We start from the raw sequence: 20,234 nt of genomic DNA, 5'->3' as shown, positions 1-20,234 counted from the left end.
GTCAGATGAGAGATTATGCCCTATCTCCCTAACCACTGTATTCCTCCTCACCCTATAAATGACTTTCTCTTTCACATTGACCTCAGACTAGATCCTCTCCTGAAGAAGGAGAGTTCCCTTGAATCAACTGGGAAAAGGCTCAGACTGCACATGTCCAGAACATACATTTTCCTCAAACATAAATACCAAAGAGCAGCTTTTGTGTTTGGAAGTTTATTGGGAAAAACCCTTTACCCCTTTTTTGCACGAGGATTATGGTTTATGCTTTGCTCTCTGAGCAAATCTAGTCCAACTGAGCTTAGCAGATGAGCACGTTCAGCACGTGCTGATTAACAAACTGGGTTTCCTCATCAGCTTTGCTCCGATATCCTCTCTTCCCGTGTCCCTATTCCACGTTTCATCTTTTATGGCGATGCATCCAACTGCCATCAGTGCCGGGAGCAGAGGTTTGGCATGAATTACCGACAGCCCCGCAGTTCAGTCAGATGCCCCAACGTTACATCTTTTTTGTGTCTTATCCCTCAGCTTCCCAATAAATGTTTTAAACATGAGAACCAAGAAAGAGCCTTATTTTCTAATTACAGATTCAGGTCACAGATTATGTTTTCTCTCTTAAAAAAACCTGCATTGTCACCAGCGGGGAAAATTAGAGAGATAATCTTGCTTTGGATAAGAGGAGAAAGTAAGAAAATATCGAACCTTACGCTGTGTATTTTGACAGCATCTGCTTTATAGAACTCATATCTCTGTTTACTATTAAAAAGCTCTTATTTGCTGAAGCATTCCCAGACCATATGTTATCAACAAATGTTACTAACCAAATACAAACAGTAATTTTCATTAGGTTTCCTTCATGAGAACAACATTAGCCACAAAGGGAATAAATGTTTCAAACGACAGTAAACATACATAGCAAACCCTTGACAACACCGTGGTGCTTGCTTATTTATCCCCCCAAAAGCCACGGAAAGATCCATGCCAACGAGCAGAGACCCTCCGAAGTTGGGTTTTGTGCAGGTTGGAGCCTGCGGTGATGTCATTAGTTGCCATAGAGATGCTCAGCATAAGGCCATAATTCATGGCACCGAAACATCATTGGTATTCAATCTAAGTAGGCAGTTTATCTGTGCCGCGTATTAAATTATCGGCCATAAAATTAGCTCTGGACAGTTGTCAGGTATTCGGATCTTTTGAGGGAATAGCAAGGTAGTGGTTTCATTTCCGCGTTTAATAATTAAGCACGTTATCCCTGCAGGAGCTGCTTTGTTGGGAAAGTGCCCTGGGATCCATCCTGGGCAAATCCTCTCATGAACTACCCACACTGTCTTGTCCCCATGTCACACAGCCCATGCTTACACTTCAAAGCAATAATTCACTTGCAAACCAGGAGAAATAATATCATTATACCCCAAAGGATATATATAAATGTGTATGTATACACAGGTATACACACACCACAGAAAAGAAGTATTACGGGGAGAAAAATCCTGGCAGTACTTTCTCAGTTAGGACCATATTCATTATCCGAATCCCACCTGAAACCCTCAGCCCAGCATTTCTTACTGCTTAATGCATCCCAAAGCCTGAAGCTAGCCAGGAAATCATGCCATGCCTCGGGACTCTGCTAGAATTACAGCCCGATTTATGCCATCTCTGCTGCTCCGGTAATATAATTTGGATCTCCTTGTGTCTCCAGGGTTTCTCGTTAGGCATCAAACTCAGGATCAAACTCTTCTGGCTGCAAAGAGCCAAAGGATGATGCATGCCCCAGGTGCTATCCTGAGAACTTGTTTTACCTTCTATGAGCTTAACTTAACTTGTTTTACTTTTTACATCAGCACTTTTTTACTTTTTAGATCAGCACTGTTGGCTGTGTGCAAGCTTTAGGAACCAAAATTTACTGAAAGGCACCATCATGATAGTTAACTGAACAGCCTAGAGCACTGAGAGATATTTATGTGAATGAAACATAAGATGACATATCCAGAAGTGACTGGACTACAAGGGAGGGAGGTTCTCCCTGGTCCCCAAGCCTCTGTGGGCTCATGTAACACGGAGCAGTCTCAGGACAGGCTTACCTCAAGGTAAGGAGCAGCCAGAAGCTCTCACGGGTGCTGTCCTGCCCGGCACCCAAAGGGAAAGCGTTGCCATTGCTGACGCAGAAGCCAAGCTGCTCAGACCAAGCTGCTGGGAGATGTTTCAAGCTACACACTGGCAATCTTCTAGCAAACCCTCAGGGTGATGTTTCCCAGCCCTTCCCAACTTACAGACAGAACAAGTAAGACCACCCAGTCTCCTCACCATGCCCTGCACCATGCTCTTACCCATTCCTGCCATAAACTCCGCAAAAACAACTCTCCCCAACAAACCACTTACATGGCCTGATCTAGAAATTTCTCAGCTGTTTTTGCGAGACATTGACTTCATCCTTGTACCAATGGCCTTACAAGTGCTGAACATACATACGAATACCCAGGGGTATTTAATTTTTCAGCTGAGAGATTTCTAGATTAGGCCATGTAAGTGGTTTGTTGGGAGAGTTGTTTCCCATTCACTTCTTTCATTTGTGTCCTGTTGTATCCAGCAAGCCCACTTAGCCCCTGCCTAATTTAAAACAGAGCATCCCTCCATCCTTGGCCTTGTAACTAGATCTAGCAGAACATCGATGCCTGTGATTTCTCTAAACAATGAACAAGTGCAACTGAATTATACCGCCGGGCCATGAATCAGCCCTGCTAAGCAGCTCGGCCTGTCGGCAGGCTAACATGGGAGCAGCTGGAGAGTGATGTGCTTTAGACAGGGCTGACATTTAAATATGATCTACGACCAGTTTTCATGGGCTTCAAAACTGCCGGAGGACACCTTTTCTCTCTCTCCAGATATATTTGCTGAAAATCATTTGAAAATGATTTTAAGTGGTTTCTCTGCTTACCGCTGTGCCTGGCTGGAGCACTTGCTGGAGCCCATCTCAATCTGAGGACGGAGAGGTCCGATCACGCATCACTGAAATGCTACAGGCAGTCTTGAATTACTTCTTCCAAAAATCCTGCCTAACAAACGATGGCTTTTCTTCTTCAGCCCACACCCCACCTCCCAGCAGAGACCTTTCCAGGCAGCAGCCTTAACTCTGGGGTCATAAATCACCTGTGTCTGCAGCTCAGGAACTGGGACAGCAACACTAGACAGGGGCACACCAGGCACAGAGCTGACCTTTCGTGCAGCTGATGGAACAGGCAATACCTGCTTCCCTACCTGTGATGCTAAGGTTTGTTTTTACATATTTCTTGGGATAACATCAAGAAAATAAACAGTTTTTATAAGGTTTTAACGGTGTTTAGCTGTTACCTGTATGTGAAGAAGCCTGCAGTAAAGCTTTTTGTTATGTTCTCTATCACATTACATATACCAGTGGGTTGAAACCAGCAAATAGAGGCCAGTGACCAAGGTTATGGCTGTTGGTGATCTCCCTGAGCTCCCCTCCCACATCTCTCCGAAGCAGCAGCTCATTATAGCACAGATTTACTCAGCACAGCAGGGAAACCTGGCGCAGGGACGGCATTAATTCCACCAGGCTGAAAATGCTAATTTCATTTTCAGAAACGAGTCTTTGTGAATTTCTAGGAACAAGGGAGATCAGCCAGCAGTGCCCAGCAATGCCGGGGGAGCAGAGGGCTCGCTCCTCTTCGGGAGAGGTGTCAGCGGGGCAGGGCAGGGGATGTGGCAGCGTGGATGTGTCTGCAACACCTGGCAGAGGCTGGCGCCCACACCTTCAGCAGCTGGCTCACAAAGAGGTGATAAAAAGAAGCAGGGCATTCTGATAGAGCAGCCTTCCAGCCCCCTTGCCATGGAATAAGCTACAAACTCCTGGGCTTTCCTGATGAGGTGAGACCTTCTGCCTCTGCAAGCAACAAAGTGAACACCCCGGTACGCCCAGAGGCTGGGGCCGTGCCTGCCCTGAGCTGTGCTGTGTCAGGCCAAGCAGGGCCAGTTCTCTGCCTGGAGCACTGTTTCTGTCCCACACTGTTTTATGTCCCACAGACCCTGCTCCTGTGCCAGCACCGCATCAGATGGCTGCCGGGGCACCGCAGCCAAGAGGAGCTGACGAGGCTGATGGCATGACTTCAGCAGCTCAGGAAAGGATGGTCTTCATTATACAGAAAATAAGGTGTTTGGTTTCAGCACAAAGTGCTTCCCGAGCGCAGCTGATAGGCACAGTTATGGGGAAGCTGTAAGAAGGGATGGGAGATGGATTGAATCACATAATAGCTATTTACGGCCACGAGATGGCATTCCTGCCCCAGCGATGTCCCCTGACATGCCTATGCACAGCACAGCATCACCAGGACCTCGCCGTCCTGCAGCCGGCTTCACCCCAGGCCCTGCTTTACTGCAGGACCGCTGTGGCTGGTTGGGAGGAGGATTTACAGCAAGGCTGTTCACCACAATCTTCGGGGTATTTACGGGAAAAATAAGCAGCGCGATTACTTAGCGTGATTTAAATGATGACTGCTTTTAAAATGCCCCGTGCTTTCGCTTAATACTATGATTTTACAATTAGAGGCAAACTGCTCAGCAGGAGGACATGGGAATGTAAGCCCAGCAACCTTTCACTGGGAGGTCTGAACTGAAAGAGTAATTGCTTTACAAGGGCTGCCTAGCGTATGTACTTCACAATACTTCATCAGTGTGTCAGCTACGGATACAGCAGGAATGAAGGCTTCATTCATGAAATCAGCCTGCGTGCATTGACTGCCTGCGGTTACCAGCACTGCCTGTGGAAGTCCATCACAGCGCCGCTCATGGTCTGGCTGCAGCGCCACACACCTGCCAACCACAGAGTCCTCGTGCCAAACCAGAGCAAAGATGCCCAACTGAATCAGCCACAAAACCACCACCCTTCTCCCACAACAACTATTTAATTGAGATGTGGTTCATCACTTCTAATGAACTCTTAACACCCTAGATAAAACCAAACTGCAGAGGGGTGAAAAAAGGGGTGAAAAAACAACCTTCAGGCCTGGTGAGGATTTACACCGCCAGCTCTGCAGAAACACCCCCTGTGATGGGGTGAGATGCCCTTGAAGGTGAGCCCTTTCTCTACATTGATTACTGAGGAACTTTCCTGAGCAACCAGCTTGTCCTTAAGCAGCTCTTTTCCAAGGGATGCTCTGGAGGTGTCTCATTAGGCAGCTGTTAGGTGAGCATTTTCTTTGCTGTGAAACACAAGTGTTGCCCTAGTTTTATGGACAGCAAACTCAAGGTAAGGATACGCAGCCACTGAGAATAGCTGGAGCAAACATGCTAACACCACATCCTTCATTTCCCTGTAAGGTCTGTCCCAAGACAGGCATTTTGCTTGTCTGGTCAGACAGATGGGAGGGCTCAGCAACCCCTGGCTGCAGGAGTTTGTCCTCCCGCACCCACCACAAGGGGCTGTTGAGGCCTCTTCCCACCTCTGGAGGGGTCCCACAGCTGCTGAGATCCTCTTCTCTAAGCCAGGGAGAGAAAGTTGCTCCAGATGCTCTCAGCTGTGTTTGTCTACAAGATCTTTTGGTAAAGGTGAGAAATACAGCAAGCCAGGCAAGATGCTCCTGTGTCCTGTGTCCTGACCTTCAGGGACTTCTTCAATCTGAAACACCTTGGAGTTGCTGTGGAAAGGGTTCAAGAAAATGTTGCTGCATCCTTCTGGCCTCCTTTGCAGGCTCCTCTTTCCATGAGCATGTCTTGCAGTCTTTGCCCATGTAGCAACAATAGTGCACAGCTCCCCTCAAGTGCTTGCTGTTCATCGGGAAACCTTTTCGTGTTCACACAGAGAACAGGACCCTACCTTCATTTCACAGAGAAGACAACTAAAATGTTGAGAAATGAAAGCCAAGGTTAGCCGGCTCGTGAAACCATTCCCGCATTGAGAGCTCTGTCCAAGCAAGAGCGGGCCCAGCAGCAAAAATGCTCTGTACCTCCCTACAGTGCTCTGCAACAGCAATAGCAGTCCCCCTCATTAAACGATAATGTGCTCTACTTGTACACAGCACCTAATAAATAAACCAACAACCGGGCACTTCCACATGTCTCATCCCTGCCTTTCGCCTGGTGGGTGACGTGCAGAACTCAGGCGAAGGCATGGCTTGAGGTTTTTATTTTTTTTTCCAGAACATCAACCACGGATATTAAGTAAGAAGACTGCATGTACTCCAGGACTTTTGTTATGCAGCCCTCTTCTTAATTTAGCAATTATTTCACCTCACTGGATCGCAGTCTCATTTCAATGTCCTTTTGGTCTTCGCTGGCCCATCTTAAGGTTGGTTGCACACATGGGAGTGATGCAGCAGACGGGTGTAGATGAAAATTGCCTTGGGCATCATCACACCTTCTGGACTACTTAAATTTGAATGTATGTGCTATCACAGGAATACGTAATTCCCCAATGCATAGAACAGTTGAGAATTCAGACAGTTGGCTAGAAAAGGGAGACATTCTGCTGTGAAAGAAAAGGTGAAGGAGCTCAACCCTTCGTAGAGACCCGAGCATCCATGTGAAATCCATGCTATGCACATCCCAAAGGTCAGGGAAAACAGCCAGAGCCTGCATTGACTTGCTACCACAGGTAAGTGAATAGAAATAACTACAAGAGGTACGTCTGTAGGAACAAGCCTTCGTTATTCTTCAACACAGATTCTAGTGTAGCAGCTGCTGCTAGCACATGGGTGGGACCGTGAGTGTACTTTGCAGAAAACAGCCATTATGAGCAGTGCCTGCTGTGTGAATGACTTCCCCTTGTTGCCCCAGGATGAACAAAAAAAATAACCAAACCCAAACTGCAACCAGGACTAAATCTTGGAGGCCACCTGCACGCCTGCCACACAGCCAGCTGGTGCTGTGAGGGAGGACGGAGACACGGGCAGGACTAAGCCTTTGAGCTCTTCCCACATAGTGAACACCCCCACGCTCCTCTCAAAAAACCTCTTCAGAGGGAGGAAGCACACGAGAAGGAGCAGTGGTTAACAACGTGGGGGCACCAGGAGGGAAAAAAGAGGGAAGGAAAGCTGCCCAGGGCTTACACCACACCACTGCGTCCGTCTGAGCGATGCTCAGTGTAGGGGAATTGCGGTGAAGCCTCGTGTTTATTCTGGGGAAAAACTAAAGTGCTTAAACTAAACCAGTTTCTTCCATCCTCCTGTGAGCCATATAAATACCACTGGCTCCTCAAATGCTGCAAACCTAGGAGAGAAAAGGGAATTTCCCCACCCAGAGCTTGTAGGAAGAGGCAGCGCTTCCTGTAGGAGGCTCAGGCAGATGGAAACAATTCCCTAGAACGACAGCTTGGTAAATTTACCTGGCTAATAACCTCTTAGAGCATTTTTTTTGCTGTGCTTAATGACTTGTCCACAGCCTCCATTTTCAAAACTGGGAATGTCATAACAAATCTCAGGAGCACTATGGAAATAGGATCACGCACACGGGTGTTTGAAACGCAGCTCATACAGAACTAACAGCAGGATCCTACAGGAGCAAAGCCACATGTGGTCTCATCGGAAAATAAAAAAAAAAAAGGTTCCTAGGCATGCTAAATAATTGTATATGAAGAAACCATGTGCAGGGACTTGGATGCCATTCTGTACACTTCAGTCCTAGACGGAGGTGGCTTAAAAACAAACCACCTGATGGCGTTTGTGTCCCTGCCACTGTCACCTCCTAGCCCAGCAGCAGCAGCACGGGCTCGGAGCAGCTGCACCGAGCAAAGCTGAAGATGTCTCCTGGAAGACATTTCCCCCTGGGGCAGACTGACTCTGCTCAGCACCTCACCCACAGGGCCAGGTGTGCGGCTCAGAAGCGGTGGTGTCTGACGTTAGCGGTACCCAGGGCTCCATCACCTACTTTTACACAGTCGTAAGGCTCCTGGAGGCTTCCTGAGGGAAAAAGAGCTGTAAACATCTGCACAGCTATGAAACAAAACCATGCAAGTGGAAAGGGAAGCCAATCAGTCTGGGTAATTACGGCAGCTTATATTTAATGCTGAAGCAAACTCAAAGAGGGAGGGGAGAAGAAAAATAGCAATGCAGCCTCCTTCTAAATTTTCCTATTGCTTTTTTTTTTTTTTTTTTTTAACCCAGCATCATGAATTTTGCTTACACAGGGCTTAGCTAGGGATGAAAACCTAAATGTGGATGACTGCTTAAACTCACGTAGCCACACAGGTCCTCCTGAGCACTGGCAATACCTCTGCAACACCGTGATAGATGTGGATGTAGCACGGGCTGGGAGCACACGGGTTATGCAGCCGAGTGTTCAGCAGCTGCTCCTCCTGCCTGGCTCTGCCATCCCAGCAGCAAGGCAGCAAAGCCATGAGCTGCACAGCCCCCAGGCTACAGGACTGCACCCGTCTGAGAGCCACCCACTGCATGGGGGATGCACAATGGGAATTAGGGGCTCTGCTCCTGCCCACGTTCGTATAAACCCCTTTAGTTTAGCAGAATTAAATTTGTTCTACAGCACACAGGATGTTTATTTGTCATTTATACATGAGAGCTCATCTCAAAAGGACCGTTCTGATTTCACCACGGGGAAGTGCTCACGGCATCTCCCAGCCAGCCGCGGTGACCAAACACTGACTGCAGCACAATGCTCTTATCACGCTCCTACTCCACGCGAAACCACTGAGCCTCCCTTCAAACTGCGGGGCCTGAGGCAGGGGATTCCTGCAAGAAAAGCCCTGATTTTCCCCTGCTGCAGAGAGAGAGGGCATCCCTGCTCTGCAGCCTCCCTTCCTGCAGGACTTCTCATTTGGCTGCCCTGCACCCATCTCCCAGAAGGTGACAGGCTCTGAACGGCACCGTGGAGATGAGCTGTGGTCCTGCCCCTGCTCACCATCAGACAGCAAACTGCTGGATGCTGCACACCGAGCTGAGGCTAAGACACTGATCAAGTGATCGGCTTGGTGTAGGGACCCAAACCAGGGCAGCCTGCTGCAGCAGAGAGAAGCAGCCAAGCCACCGGGGCACCCTGAAAGCAAATCAGGGAGCAGCATCGGGAGCAAGGACAAAGGTAAAGCAGGGCTCCTGTCTCCTGGCAAAATAGCCAAGGGAAGGGAAGGGGACAGAGATGGAGAGGTTTAAAAGTTTACCAAAAACATTGCTTTATTCTGACATGGAGTCAGAAGAGCTCTGTCCTCTCTCCAGCACCGCCCCACAGCACATACATAAGAAAAATGCATGAAATAAAAACGAGGCAATAAAGAGTGATCTTTTTTCCTCCCAAAATACTAAGCTCCACACAAAATAATAAGCTTTTCATGCTCTGAGCACAACACTTGCACTAGTCCTGATGGGGTCACGCAGCAAGGAGGAAGATTTAAGCTCAGAATGAGACTATGGTCAGAGCCAGGGGAGCAGCGCTGAGTTCCAAGCAGGTGCACCTGATTTTCACCACTGTACACATGGGGAAAACAAGACTTATCTCCATGCTGAAGTATGCCCAGGTGACCATGCAGTGTTTGTTTACAAGGCACGTAGGACCTCCTTGTTGTTTTGGTATTTGTTTTCTTTTGCTCACGTCAGAGAATTGCGGTACCGTAAGTAGATGAATCACTGGTACAGCCTGTGAGCACTGCTACGGGCACAGGTCAGTGATTAAATATATCCAGCAGCCTTGCTGGATGCTGTAGGACAGGGGTGCTGTCATCAGACCTTGTGTGCGGTTCCCAGCCCCTCGGCCACCTCGCTCTTTGGCCGCAGAAACAGCAGCATCAAAGTCGCAGCAGCTGGCAGGGCGCTGCTGGAGATGTGCAGGAGCCACTTCACCCTCTGGGCTTTGCAGAGGGCAGCCATCAAGATAACAGTCAGGGAAGTAAAACCCTCCAATATCTGCAAGAATAAAGATCCAGCACAAAAAGCAATAAAATCCTGCTTGGCCTGGGATTTCGGATATTATGTAGAGGCATTTGCGGGTTAGGGCATAATACAAAGGCTTTTTCTTACACAACTTATTAAAAGCACTACTAATAATACACTGCAAGCCTGATCTGAAATAACCCTTGCTATTTCAGGTCTGGCTCTCTAGAACTGTGCCATCCTCAGTACCCGTGCTGAGGCAGATAATCCTTACATGAAGGGATTGTGCTTAAAATGTCAGGAATCCAACGTGGAGTCTGAGAAGGAAAAAGGGACAAGCAGTTAATGCCAGCCCGAGAGCCAAACCCCTCACACACGGCCGATTTGACTGCTTGGTACACTTCACTGCCCACCCTGCCTCTTTCAAGACCTACAAATACCATTCAAGCTCCAAAAGCACGATGATGTTTTTGAACATCTTATTCTCTAAAACTGCTGGTTTTGCAGTAGCAAAGCAAATCTCTCACAGAACTGGATGGCAGATGAGCTGGACCGGTGCTTTTGGAAATCCTTCCCTGGTTGGGAGATTGTCCTTCTCCACGAGGTGTGCAGGTGCCAGCCCGAGGCACGGAGCCCAGCAGCGAGGTGTGGAGCTGCCCCTGCCTCCCATGTCTGCAGCCCAAGTGTCTCAGCTGAGGGCTGGCACTCCGAGCACACAGGGGAATACAGGGAACAACTCCAGGAGTCACTCTTAAGCAAAAAGGAGATGTCTGACATGGTTCCCTGGCCCTGCGAGGCTCTCCTTTCCAGCTCCCCAGACACAGGGTTGTCACAAAGAATGGACATTTTCCAGTGAATCTGGCTATTCAAATGTAATGTGTTTTTTTTCCTTTTTTTTTTTTTTCCCCTTGAGAGTAAGTATGAGAAATTTAGTCTTCTGTACCTCAGGCAGCCTCCAGAATGATGGCAAACCAGAATTTAGAGCAGTTTGAAGAGCTACAATTTAACCTAAGACAATCCTGCCTGTTTTCAGAACTGCTTTCAGCTCTTTCTCACTGACCGCAGACACTCAGAGCTGCAGCTCTATTTTTAGAGCCTCTGAGATACAGAAGTGTTGGATACACAGGGGTAAACCTCCCTGCTACAACACTCACACTTTTATAGTGCTGAGGCTCAGCACAGCCCAGTTGCTCGGCAGCACCCAGTGCAAAAGCACCCAAAAACTTCAGGTCTGGGGGACACTTCAGGGAGCAATCTTAGCATGCGTTGGCTGACTTAGTTCCTTTACTCATGGCTGTTTCTCTTACAATAAAAAGTACCCGAGCAGCTGTGGTGTGAATGACCTCAGTGAGAGCGACGTTGGCATCTGAGAGACACTTCACAAGCCTGCAACACAGCGCAGCTCTAAAATGCACCACAGACCTTTCTGAGCTGCTTCTATCACTGCCTCATCACCGCAGTACCTGAGGGCCTCCAAGTCCTGTATTAAGCAACATGACAAACACGTCACATCTCATTCGTTCCTTCTTTCCTTCCTGTCTGAAAAGGAGAAGGTAAGTGCAGTGAATTGCTTTCAAGAGACCTTGCTGCTCCCCTTCTGGGCTGTTGTGTCTGGCAGAGGAAGCAAGGTGAACAACGTGCTTCTGATGCAGACATGAAAAAAGTCAAGGTTTTCTGTGATGGTTTCTGTGGAAGGTTTTTCCAGCGTTTTGGCTTGGGTGGCATTTAATTTTGGAAGGAAAACGTCCCTAGACCTTTGGGGAATGGAACCGTAAGGCCCTTTCAAGGCTTTTTCTTACATATTGGCCCAAGGGTGGAGCAACCTAGAAGACTTCAAACCCGACCTGCACCTCTGTGGGAAGCCAGCACAGGGAGGATGAGTGTGATGGACTTACGTAACTCGGACCGTGCTGTAGTATGTTGGCTGCATGTTCCTCAGGGCTGATGGCTTTCTGCCCAGGCACTGTACATTACATTATGATAAAAAGAGCCATTCAATTAAAGAGCTCACTCCTGCATCTCTTATTTTCCAAACAACACTTGTACACACAGATCTATCGCTTACAGCAAGAAGGCTTGAGTAAGTAAGGACAGATCCTTTGAGCAAAAGTAGAATGAGCAGGCTAAAAAAGTGCATGTAACCCAGCAGAAGCACACTATTCAGTATGGGTAACAGTAATTTCCCCTAAATAGAGCCCAACTTTCCCTGTGAAGCAACAAAAATACCTAAAATAGTGACAACTGCAGGTTCTTATGGAAATTTTCTTCCATGTACAGTTCTCCTACTTCCTTCTCCGAAGCAGATTTTAGAGCAATTTGAAAAGTAAGGCAGGCTGCAGCACTTCCCCTGATTGGGAATATTGTTTTTAAATTGCTTACAGCAGATTCCTATTCTGCCGGTGCCGTGCAGGGTGCAAGGCATCAGCATTTTCTGTGCCTCCGCGGGAGGACAGCAGCTGATGGAAGATGTTAGCTGACACCTCCTCGAGAGCACTGGTCTTGAGCCATTCACATGCAGCGCTCGTGCACTTGCACATGATGGAACTGTGCAGGTTCAGCTGGTTCTCAGCTTCCCTCCCATAAGCTTGGGAAGCTCCTCGGGAAACACCACTGGGGGCCTGTCCCTCAGAGGAGATGGGACACGGGACCAGAGAGGGAACATCCCAACAGCAGCCCCGCTGTACCACTCAGCATCTCTGGAAGAGGCTTTATTTCACCCCAGGAGTTGTATGCTGTGAGGATGTGCACTGAGAATTTTATTAGGGTGTGAAATCTTTGCAGTGGACCAGAGGAAAATGGTCTCACATCCACATGAAGAGTGCTGCAAGTCACTAATCTACCAAATCAGAAAGGAAATAAACTGTTCATGATCTTCACCTTCCAAACTAACAAAGATTAATGACCACTAGCAGTCTAATGCAACAACAGGAGAAGACAGGAAAAGCAAAGTATTGGGCTGCAGAAAGGCATTTGGGGTCCAGGTCAAAGAGGACAGAACAACACTCTGCCCTTGAACCGAACCCAAACAATGTGGCCTCAGATAAAGCTTTGACCAAGCAACTTGGAGCCTTCCACTCCTCTTCTGTCCCACCTCTGGCTGTGGCTGCCAGAGCATGTCTCCGCCAGCCATTCCCCTTCCTTGTAGGACTGCTAAAACCCTGCCAGGGAGGAGGAGATTATGTACCCACACCTGACAGCGCCAGTTCAGATGGACACTCAGACGAGTATTTATCTAAGCAGCTGCTTAACTCCATCCCTATTTAGCAAAGCACTTACGTATAGGCACAAATTTATGTCTCTATGGCTACAAGGAGACATAAGCCTGTCATTAACACTTTTTTTCCTTCTCAATCAGGGCTTACGTGCCATTCTTAGTCGTGGGGTGATGCTCTGTGTACGAGGAAGGCATTTCTCCTCTGCAGAAGGAAGCCCTCGCCACAAGTTCTCACAGACCCCTCTGGCCTCACCAGGCAGGAGCCAGAGTCATCTGTAGCTCCTCAGAGCAGCAACAACTTGGTCGAGAAGAGCATGGTGGAGAGAGCAAAAGGCAAAACGAGACTTACGTTGGCTTCGAGGCTTCAGCCTGGTCAGTCTGCAGCTTCTCCCCACCTTCCACCTCCATGGTGCAGTACACGATACGGTTGGGGGCCAGCGACTTCAGCCCCTGCACCTCCATGATGACAACCTGCGGGGCAAAGAAAGGTGGTGGAAGAGGAGTAGCCTCCTTCAGACCCTGCTCTGCTGATCCCGAGGGGTCATACATCCAGCCACCCACTCTGTGCCAAAAGCCTACTTTCAAGATTAAGAAATTGCCATCAAAGTTGTTCCAGGAAATTTCTCCTTAACTTTAAAGTTGGCTAACCCTGTTAACCACGTACCTTGAACATTTCTTCAGGAAACACTGTGGGAGTTGCTGCTCATGTTTTATTACATCTACCTATGAAATACATACACACGATTTAAAACTCCTCTCCTTGAGTCTTCTGATGTGCCCTGGCACCGAGGAGCCCTTCTCTCAAACACAGAACTCCGCCAACCCTCTGATGAGCAAAAACTCTCTTGCAGCAAGAGTTTCATGCACAGAGCAGTGAAGAGACCTGCCAGCTCCTGAAGTCAGTGCTTCACTCAGCTCCTGCTTCCCACCAGATGGGGTTCAGCTGGAGCAAAGTGTTTCAGACATCCCATTGCAAGGACAAGTCCCTTTTTGTATGTCTATAGGCACTGCACAGGCTTTTTGTACAGAGAGGTCTAGGGCTTTGTGATCGTTCCCTCCGTATGGAGACACTCAGAAGTCAGGCTTTGTTTGATGCTGCCACTGAAGGCACTGTCTCTGGGTCCACAGCTCTATTTTTAGTGAGAATGAGCTGAGTATTAGAGAGATGGTTTCAGACATCTGTTGAGTTAAACTGAATCTGGACAACCAGCATTATAAGTTTGCATTGGCACAATATACAATATATAACAAGAGACTTAGGGAGAGAAATAAATGGGAAACCACACAAAAATAGAAGTTTCTGATTTCTCTGCATCCTACATTTTTGACCCCATCCTAATAGTTGTTTTGACAATGTAACAAACCCACTCTTTGACAGTCAACAACTCTGTACGGGTGTGTCTGAAACGCTGATGACTCCGTGGAGTAAATGGCTTTCCTAGACTACCAAGATGTTTGCAGAGAACAATTAACCCAGCTGAAGACAGCCACGGCAGCAGCAGTGCTTCCAGGACTGACAGCCTGTTTGGATGTAACGTGGGTCCCTGCAGCACCCTGCTTTCCCCTGGGTGCACGGACAAACCCCTGAATGCAGGAACTCTGCTCGACACAAAGCAGACAGCGAGCCAGCAAAGCCCAGCACTTCCCCACAATCTGTTGGGTGCATTCAAAGCCCAGCAATTTTTAACAATTCTCCAAAGAGAAAGCACAGCGTGCAGAGAAATAAAGTGACACCTCTAAGTGGCAATAATTAAACACTGACATTTACAGTGCGTTTCAGTACATCGGGAACTAGGCGTGCCAACGAGGAACCTCTGTAATGTCATGCAGGCAGACTTGCCAGCCTGAAGTTCTGGTTTTGTTCCCTTCGTGCTGCAGAAAACAAACTGTGAAGTAGCCAGGCAAGTGTGAGCACATAAAAATTAGAGTCTGGATCAAACCCTGCATTATTGTAGTGGTTTCAGAGGCAATACAGGGAGATAGATTTTTCCCAGGGTTATAGGGTACACTCAGAATCAAGCCTTAAGAAGAGGCTGGTGAAATACACAGATTACCAAGCCATCCAATATACAGCAATAGGAAATTCCAGATGGTTTATCTTACACTGTTTTTTTCCAACAAGATGGTAAGAAAACAGAAAGGACATAGTGCTTGACTGCAGGCAAAGCTCCTGGTAACTCAGAGAGGAGCTGTTCCTCATGGAGATCAGAAAATGACTTCTACTGACCTCTCTCCCTCTAACTGTTACGCTTGAACCCAGCAGAAGCTGCTGCTGAGATTTTTAATCCCAGCTCTGCAGGCTGTCTGCTGGAGCAGAGACAGCAGGAAGCTTACCTCCAGGGAGAACGACAACACCACGTCCGACTTGGAAAGCTGGTTCTCGTTTTCTTCTCCCATGTCAATTATTGAGGTGTTGTGGCTACGTTTCAGCTTCTGCAGCTTGAACTCGGAGCCTCCTTTAGACACGGGCATGCTCTCTAAGTTTGCCATCAGGAGATTGACGGACGACTTCAGCTCCTCGATGTACATGTTCTCCATTTCTTTGGACACAAACTTCGGAAACTTGCGCTCCTTGGATTCAAAAACAAAAGCAACAGGATGAGTTGTGGTGAGGAGCAGCAACCACTTGCTGCACTGGGAGAACCCCCCAGGAGCATCTGCAGAGAGGTCGGCGGGCAGGGAACAGCCACAAACCAGCTGACAAATTGCAGCTTCCCCCTGTGCAATGCAGAACCATTACTGTTAGCTTCCCAAAGAATTACTGCTTGGTACTTCTCCAACTTTACTGTTTCTTGCATGCACTTACATGCCATTGCTTTTCTGTCTGCACGTGGCCTCCTTCATATAAGTTTATTCACAATTACAAAACCCTAGGCCTGATCTCAGCTGAGCTTTGTGACCGACAGCAATTTACTAACAAATCAAAGGGTGCTGGCGTTCTGGGACTTGTTTCCCAGTCTCTCAGATGTGCCATCTCTATGTGAAAACATTGCTGAGCAGTTGTTCCATTGGTTTTCTAGAGGTGAGAGGAGCCTAAGAAGGCAAAACTGACAATGTGTGGGCTGGAAGGCATAGTCCCAACTGCAAGGAGGGGTAAAACACCCTCTAAACTTCACTAATTGGACTACACTGGATGGTTAAAGATTAGAACCAAGCTGACACTTAGAGCAAAATGTGATGTTCCCCAAAACATCAGCGTTGAATCGCTTCCCACACTGGTCTAAGCCCTATGTCTTCTGACAGGTCTGCCCATCCCCGAGCCTCCCCAGGCTCTGAACACCTCACAGCGGGTGATGAGGCTGCACCAGGTGCACGACAGCAAAGCAGCATCTGCAGCCTGAGAACTCGATGCTGACATGCAAAGTATCTTCTCAGTGGCAATTCATAAAAAAGCAGTTCGTAAAGTGTATGCTAGAGAAGAAAACAAGGTCATGTTTCTTCCACAAGGCTGTCATAAGCCTGCTGAAAAAAATACTCCACGGCACTAGTCCTTGCATCAATCCTCAGCAGCTTACCCATTACAAGCCCCACTCATGACTGCACTCACACCAAGCAGTTAAAATACAGTCTCATGCTTCCAGCCTCCATCTCAGGAAGCAATCCTCTCATGTAAATTAGACCTTGTGTAAGAAGCTACCTGATCGGTCTGTGTTACTGCATATGCATTACAAAAGGTGCAAGCCACTTCTAGGAAAAGGAAAAAAAAAAAAACAACAACAGAACACAACTGGTTTAGGTTTTGAGGACTACTGCTGAAGCAATGATGTTCAAACATCACTGCTTGCTCACCCTGCTGCTACCGGTCTCTCCAGGGACTTGATTTTGGCACGGCCCCCACAAACCTCTTCACCAATGCAGCAAGGACTGATGTTTCTCTGCGTGCTACCAGCAGCTTCTCCTACTGAGGCTAAAACCAGGTAGCTCAAAGTGCTGCCTAACAGTTCAGCGGGGATTGGGTCTGATGAGGGAAATGCAGAGATGGTACCAAGTTACCCAGCTAACTGGGTGTAGAGCTGAGGGAAGTCTAGAAGAATATAGGATCAAGGGGTGGAGACAACAGCAAAAAAGAATGCCAGTCACCTCCATGCATACTTGGAGAAGGGAGAGGCCCAGAAATGGGGACAAATGTGGGCGGAAGTGTTAAGATAGTGTAAGGAATAACCAGTCCAGCAGGCTGCAGCAGAGTGGGTCCAGCCACAGATGGACTTATTGCTCTGGTGCCGTCACAAGGTCTCTTTTAGTTGCCCCAAGATGTGCTCCTTCTTGCCCTCAAGGCCAGGTGTTTGGGTGGGAAAGGCACCACAGGACAGTGGCACACATGGCTGCAGAGAAAAACAAACCTCGTTCTTGGCATCACTGAGCTCTCTGCTGCAAGTCTGCTTCTGTTTAGCTTCTGGAAAAGTACAAGCAGAGTGAAAAGCCTGTCCAGAGTCAGCTTCACAACATCTGCTTAGCTTCGGGCACGATCCTCAAGGTCTCAGGCTGAAGGCCGTGTGTGTGTGCGCGAGGGCCACCTCAGTGTCGGTTCCCTGAGCCCTGCAAGTCTCCCTGTGCAGCAAACCTGCAGTAAAAGCTGCGAAGTGGAGATGAAATTGCAAATGCCGTCCTTCTGCAGAGCCGAACTGAGCGCCTACCCTTTGCTAGAGAGAAAGCAGCCCAGCCCAGGGAGGAGGGTATGGAGAAGGACTCAAAGGTCATTTGGATGCCTCTGAAAGGCAGCATCCGTGGGTCTGAAAGAAGAAGGATTCTCGTAGGCAGGCGCTGGCGGGATCTGACATTCGGGAGAGAGGACCCGCAGCAGCAATGTGAATGAGAATAAATACCAATACCTGCCAAACGGATGAGAGGTAGGCTGTGTTTACCTCAAGCCTCCCCCCCAGCGGCACTGCTGTATTTCGAAGGTTGAGTTCTGCACTGGGAAATGTCAGGTTGTGTTCAGGACTTTCTCGTGACTGCCTCTCGCAAGGCCAGCAGTGGCACAGTTTGTTCTCAGCATCCTTGGGGGGGAGAGTGGAAATGGCAAATCCTTGTTTGCAAAAATAATTCACGAAGCTGCAGCCTTTGCTGGCTGATGCTGAACCATACATGCTGTTGTCCCACGTGCCATAAAGAGAAAATCTAACAACAAAATCAGGAGATCTCATTTTGGCACCCGGTGCCTGGCTGCCCACCTCAGAATCAGAGCAGTAGTGCACCACGCGGGGGCTTTACATTTCACTGCAAATAAAAAATCCCATAGATTGTCTTGAAAATAAAATGGCAGGGGGCCAAGTGCCGAACAAAGGAAAGGAGCTGCAGTTATTTGCTTCTTTGCCGTGCCATCATTTGGCTGCCTTGCTGCATTTATCAGTGAGGTGGGGGAAACCAGAACCTGCCTCCCCAGCAGCTCCCTAAGTGTCAGTGGGGAGTGAGCAAGCAGTTGCCACGGGCATCCTTGCAAACACCTGGCCGTAAGTGAATGCTCTGTGCTTTTTACACTCGGTGATTTCAGTGAGGTAGCAAACAGCTCTGATATGACTTTGCCCATAAAAGCCTCAGCACTTGGGCTCAGCTCCTCACAGACTGCGCAGGGAGGCTGCCTGCTGGAGAGCAGCTCCCCAGCCTTGGGGGACCTTGGGGACCTTTTTTGTTTTCCTTCTGGGAATAGTTTCCTGATTATCAAGAAGCCAGATAGATCATTCCTAATGTCTTCAGCCCCATTAGGGCTTTATTTGTGACTCAGGGCATCTGATTAGAGGAGAGGATAAAATCTTGGCCATGCTGATGTCAACAGGATCCAGGATTTCTCTCTGCATGTGGTCTATCGGAGGCCAGGTAAATCTGCACCATGTGAGGGTGCAATTTGCTACACGGGAGATGTCTCCTTACAGAAGGTTCCTTGGGCAGTTTGCTGAGTGCTTGGTTACAAAAACTGTTTGGAGCTCCCCCATCTGCTGCTCTAGGTGGCGGTGATGCCCATACGGGGGCAATGCTTGCCTCAATGTTCTCATGCAAAACATGAACATGTCTGGGACAGCAAATCTAAAGTACCTTTAGTGCGGCAGTGTCTACCTGCAGGCAGGGAACTGTGGCTCCCAGCAGCCCACTGAACAGCACAAACCCCTGCAGTGCAATTCCTGGCTTCCCGTTGCATGCCATCACCCGCCCTGTTACTCAGCATATAAATTTGACAAACAGGGCTCAGCTGTGCACTTGCACATCTAGCTGTCGCAGTTAAGGACATTTTCTTCCCCACTGCTGAGGACTCATCAGGCACCTAAACATTTTGTAGGCACCTGAACTTGCCCAGCTCATCAGGGATTTTCCAGCAAAGTCACAGAACAGCAGCATCTGCAATTGTTCTTTCTTTGCAGTTAAAGAAATGCTCACATCGAACTGGTGATTATTGGGAAAAGAAACATGTGAGGGAACAACAGGACCTGGGAACAGCAACAAACAACTTGTACACTCGTTAAAACAGAAGATTTTTTATTTTACCTTAGCAATTTGCTCTGCCATTTGGAGACGCCCATCTAACTCACGTCTGATCTGTGCCGCCTGCTCGTCCGGGTTGTCCAGCTGTACAAAAACAACAAAAAAAACAAATCAAGGTTAAAAAGTCAACCCCTGCAGCATCTTCAGAAGCCGCTCAGTGTCTCCCGTTACTTGCGGTGCCCCTGTGAGCTGGTTCACCAGAGCTTGGAATTACGCAGTGGGGACCGAGGGGTGGAAGCCCTCAACCACGAGACCAGCCCTGCAGCCAGGAAGCCACAGCCTACCTGGGTGAGGACCTGCCTTCTTTTCTTCTTCAAGGTTAATTCCCCTCATTTCTTCCCTTTCTTACCAAGGATTAGACGAAGCAATTGTGATGAAGTACTCTGGCTAGGAATTTGGACTGAGGAGTGGTCTCGCAGCAACTCAGCAGCAATGCCCTGGTGCTGGGGCAGCTGCAGTTGTAGGCAGGACACACCACAACAAGCAGACACCCTCCTGCCCCTGCTTGGCATCCAGAGAAAGACAGAAGCAGCCAGAAAAGACTCAGCAGAAATAAACAGCATTTGCTTATTTTTCTTTCCCTTTCCTCCCTGTTGCTACAGCCGCGTGCTAGCACCCGATTCATGCACCCAGCCTTCAGCGGAGACCTCCGCAACACCGCGCACAGCCCCGTGGTTTGGTGTGTGGCATCTGCCTGGCCCTGAAATGTCCTCTGAGGG

General features: G+C 48.4%; 1 protein-coding gene across 8 annotated transcripts in view; it reads right to left on the bottom strand.

The window, feature by feature from the left end:
• The window catches only part of CADPS (calcium dependent secretion activator), a 196,737-nt gene that overhangs the window by 110,510 nt on the left and 65,993 nt on the right, over window positions 1–20,234 (bottom strand). For all 8 annotated transcript variants that reach the window (XM_068693992.1, XM_068693991.1, XM_068693997.1 and 5 more), the window contains exons 4-6: window positions 19,519–19,599; window positions 15,376–15,612; window positions 13,391–13,512 (exon numbers count right to left, since the gene is read on the bottom strand). In XM_068693992.1, coding sequence (XP_068550093.1) covers window positions 13,391–13,512; window positions 15,376–15,612; window positions 19,519–19,599 — 440 coding nt within the window. The remainder of the gene's footprint in view (window positions 1–13,390; window positions 13,513–15,375; window positions 15,613–19,518; window positions 19,600–20,234) is intronic.

This window comes from Anas acuta, chromosome 11, assembly GCF_963932015.1.
Source record: "Anas acuta chromosome 11, bAnaAcu1.1, whole genome shotgun sequence".
Classification (NCBI taxonomy): Eukaryota; Metazoa; Chordata; class Aves; order Anseriformes; family Anatidae; genus Anas; species Anas acuta.
The sequence above is the reverse complement of the archived record's forward strand: the minus strand, read 5'-3'. Positions and strand labels throughout refer to the sequence as shown.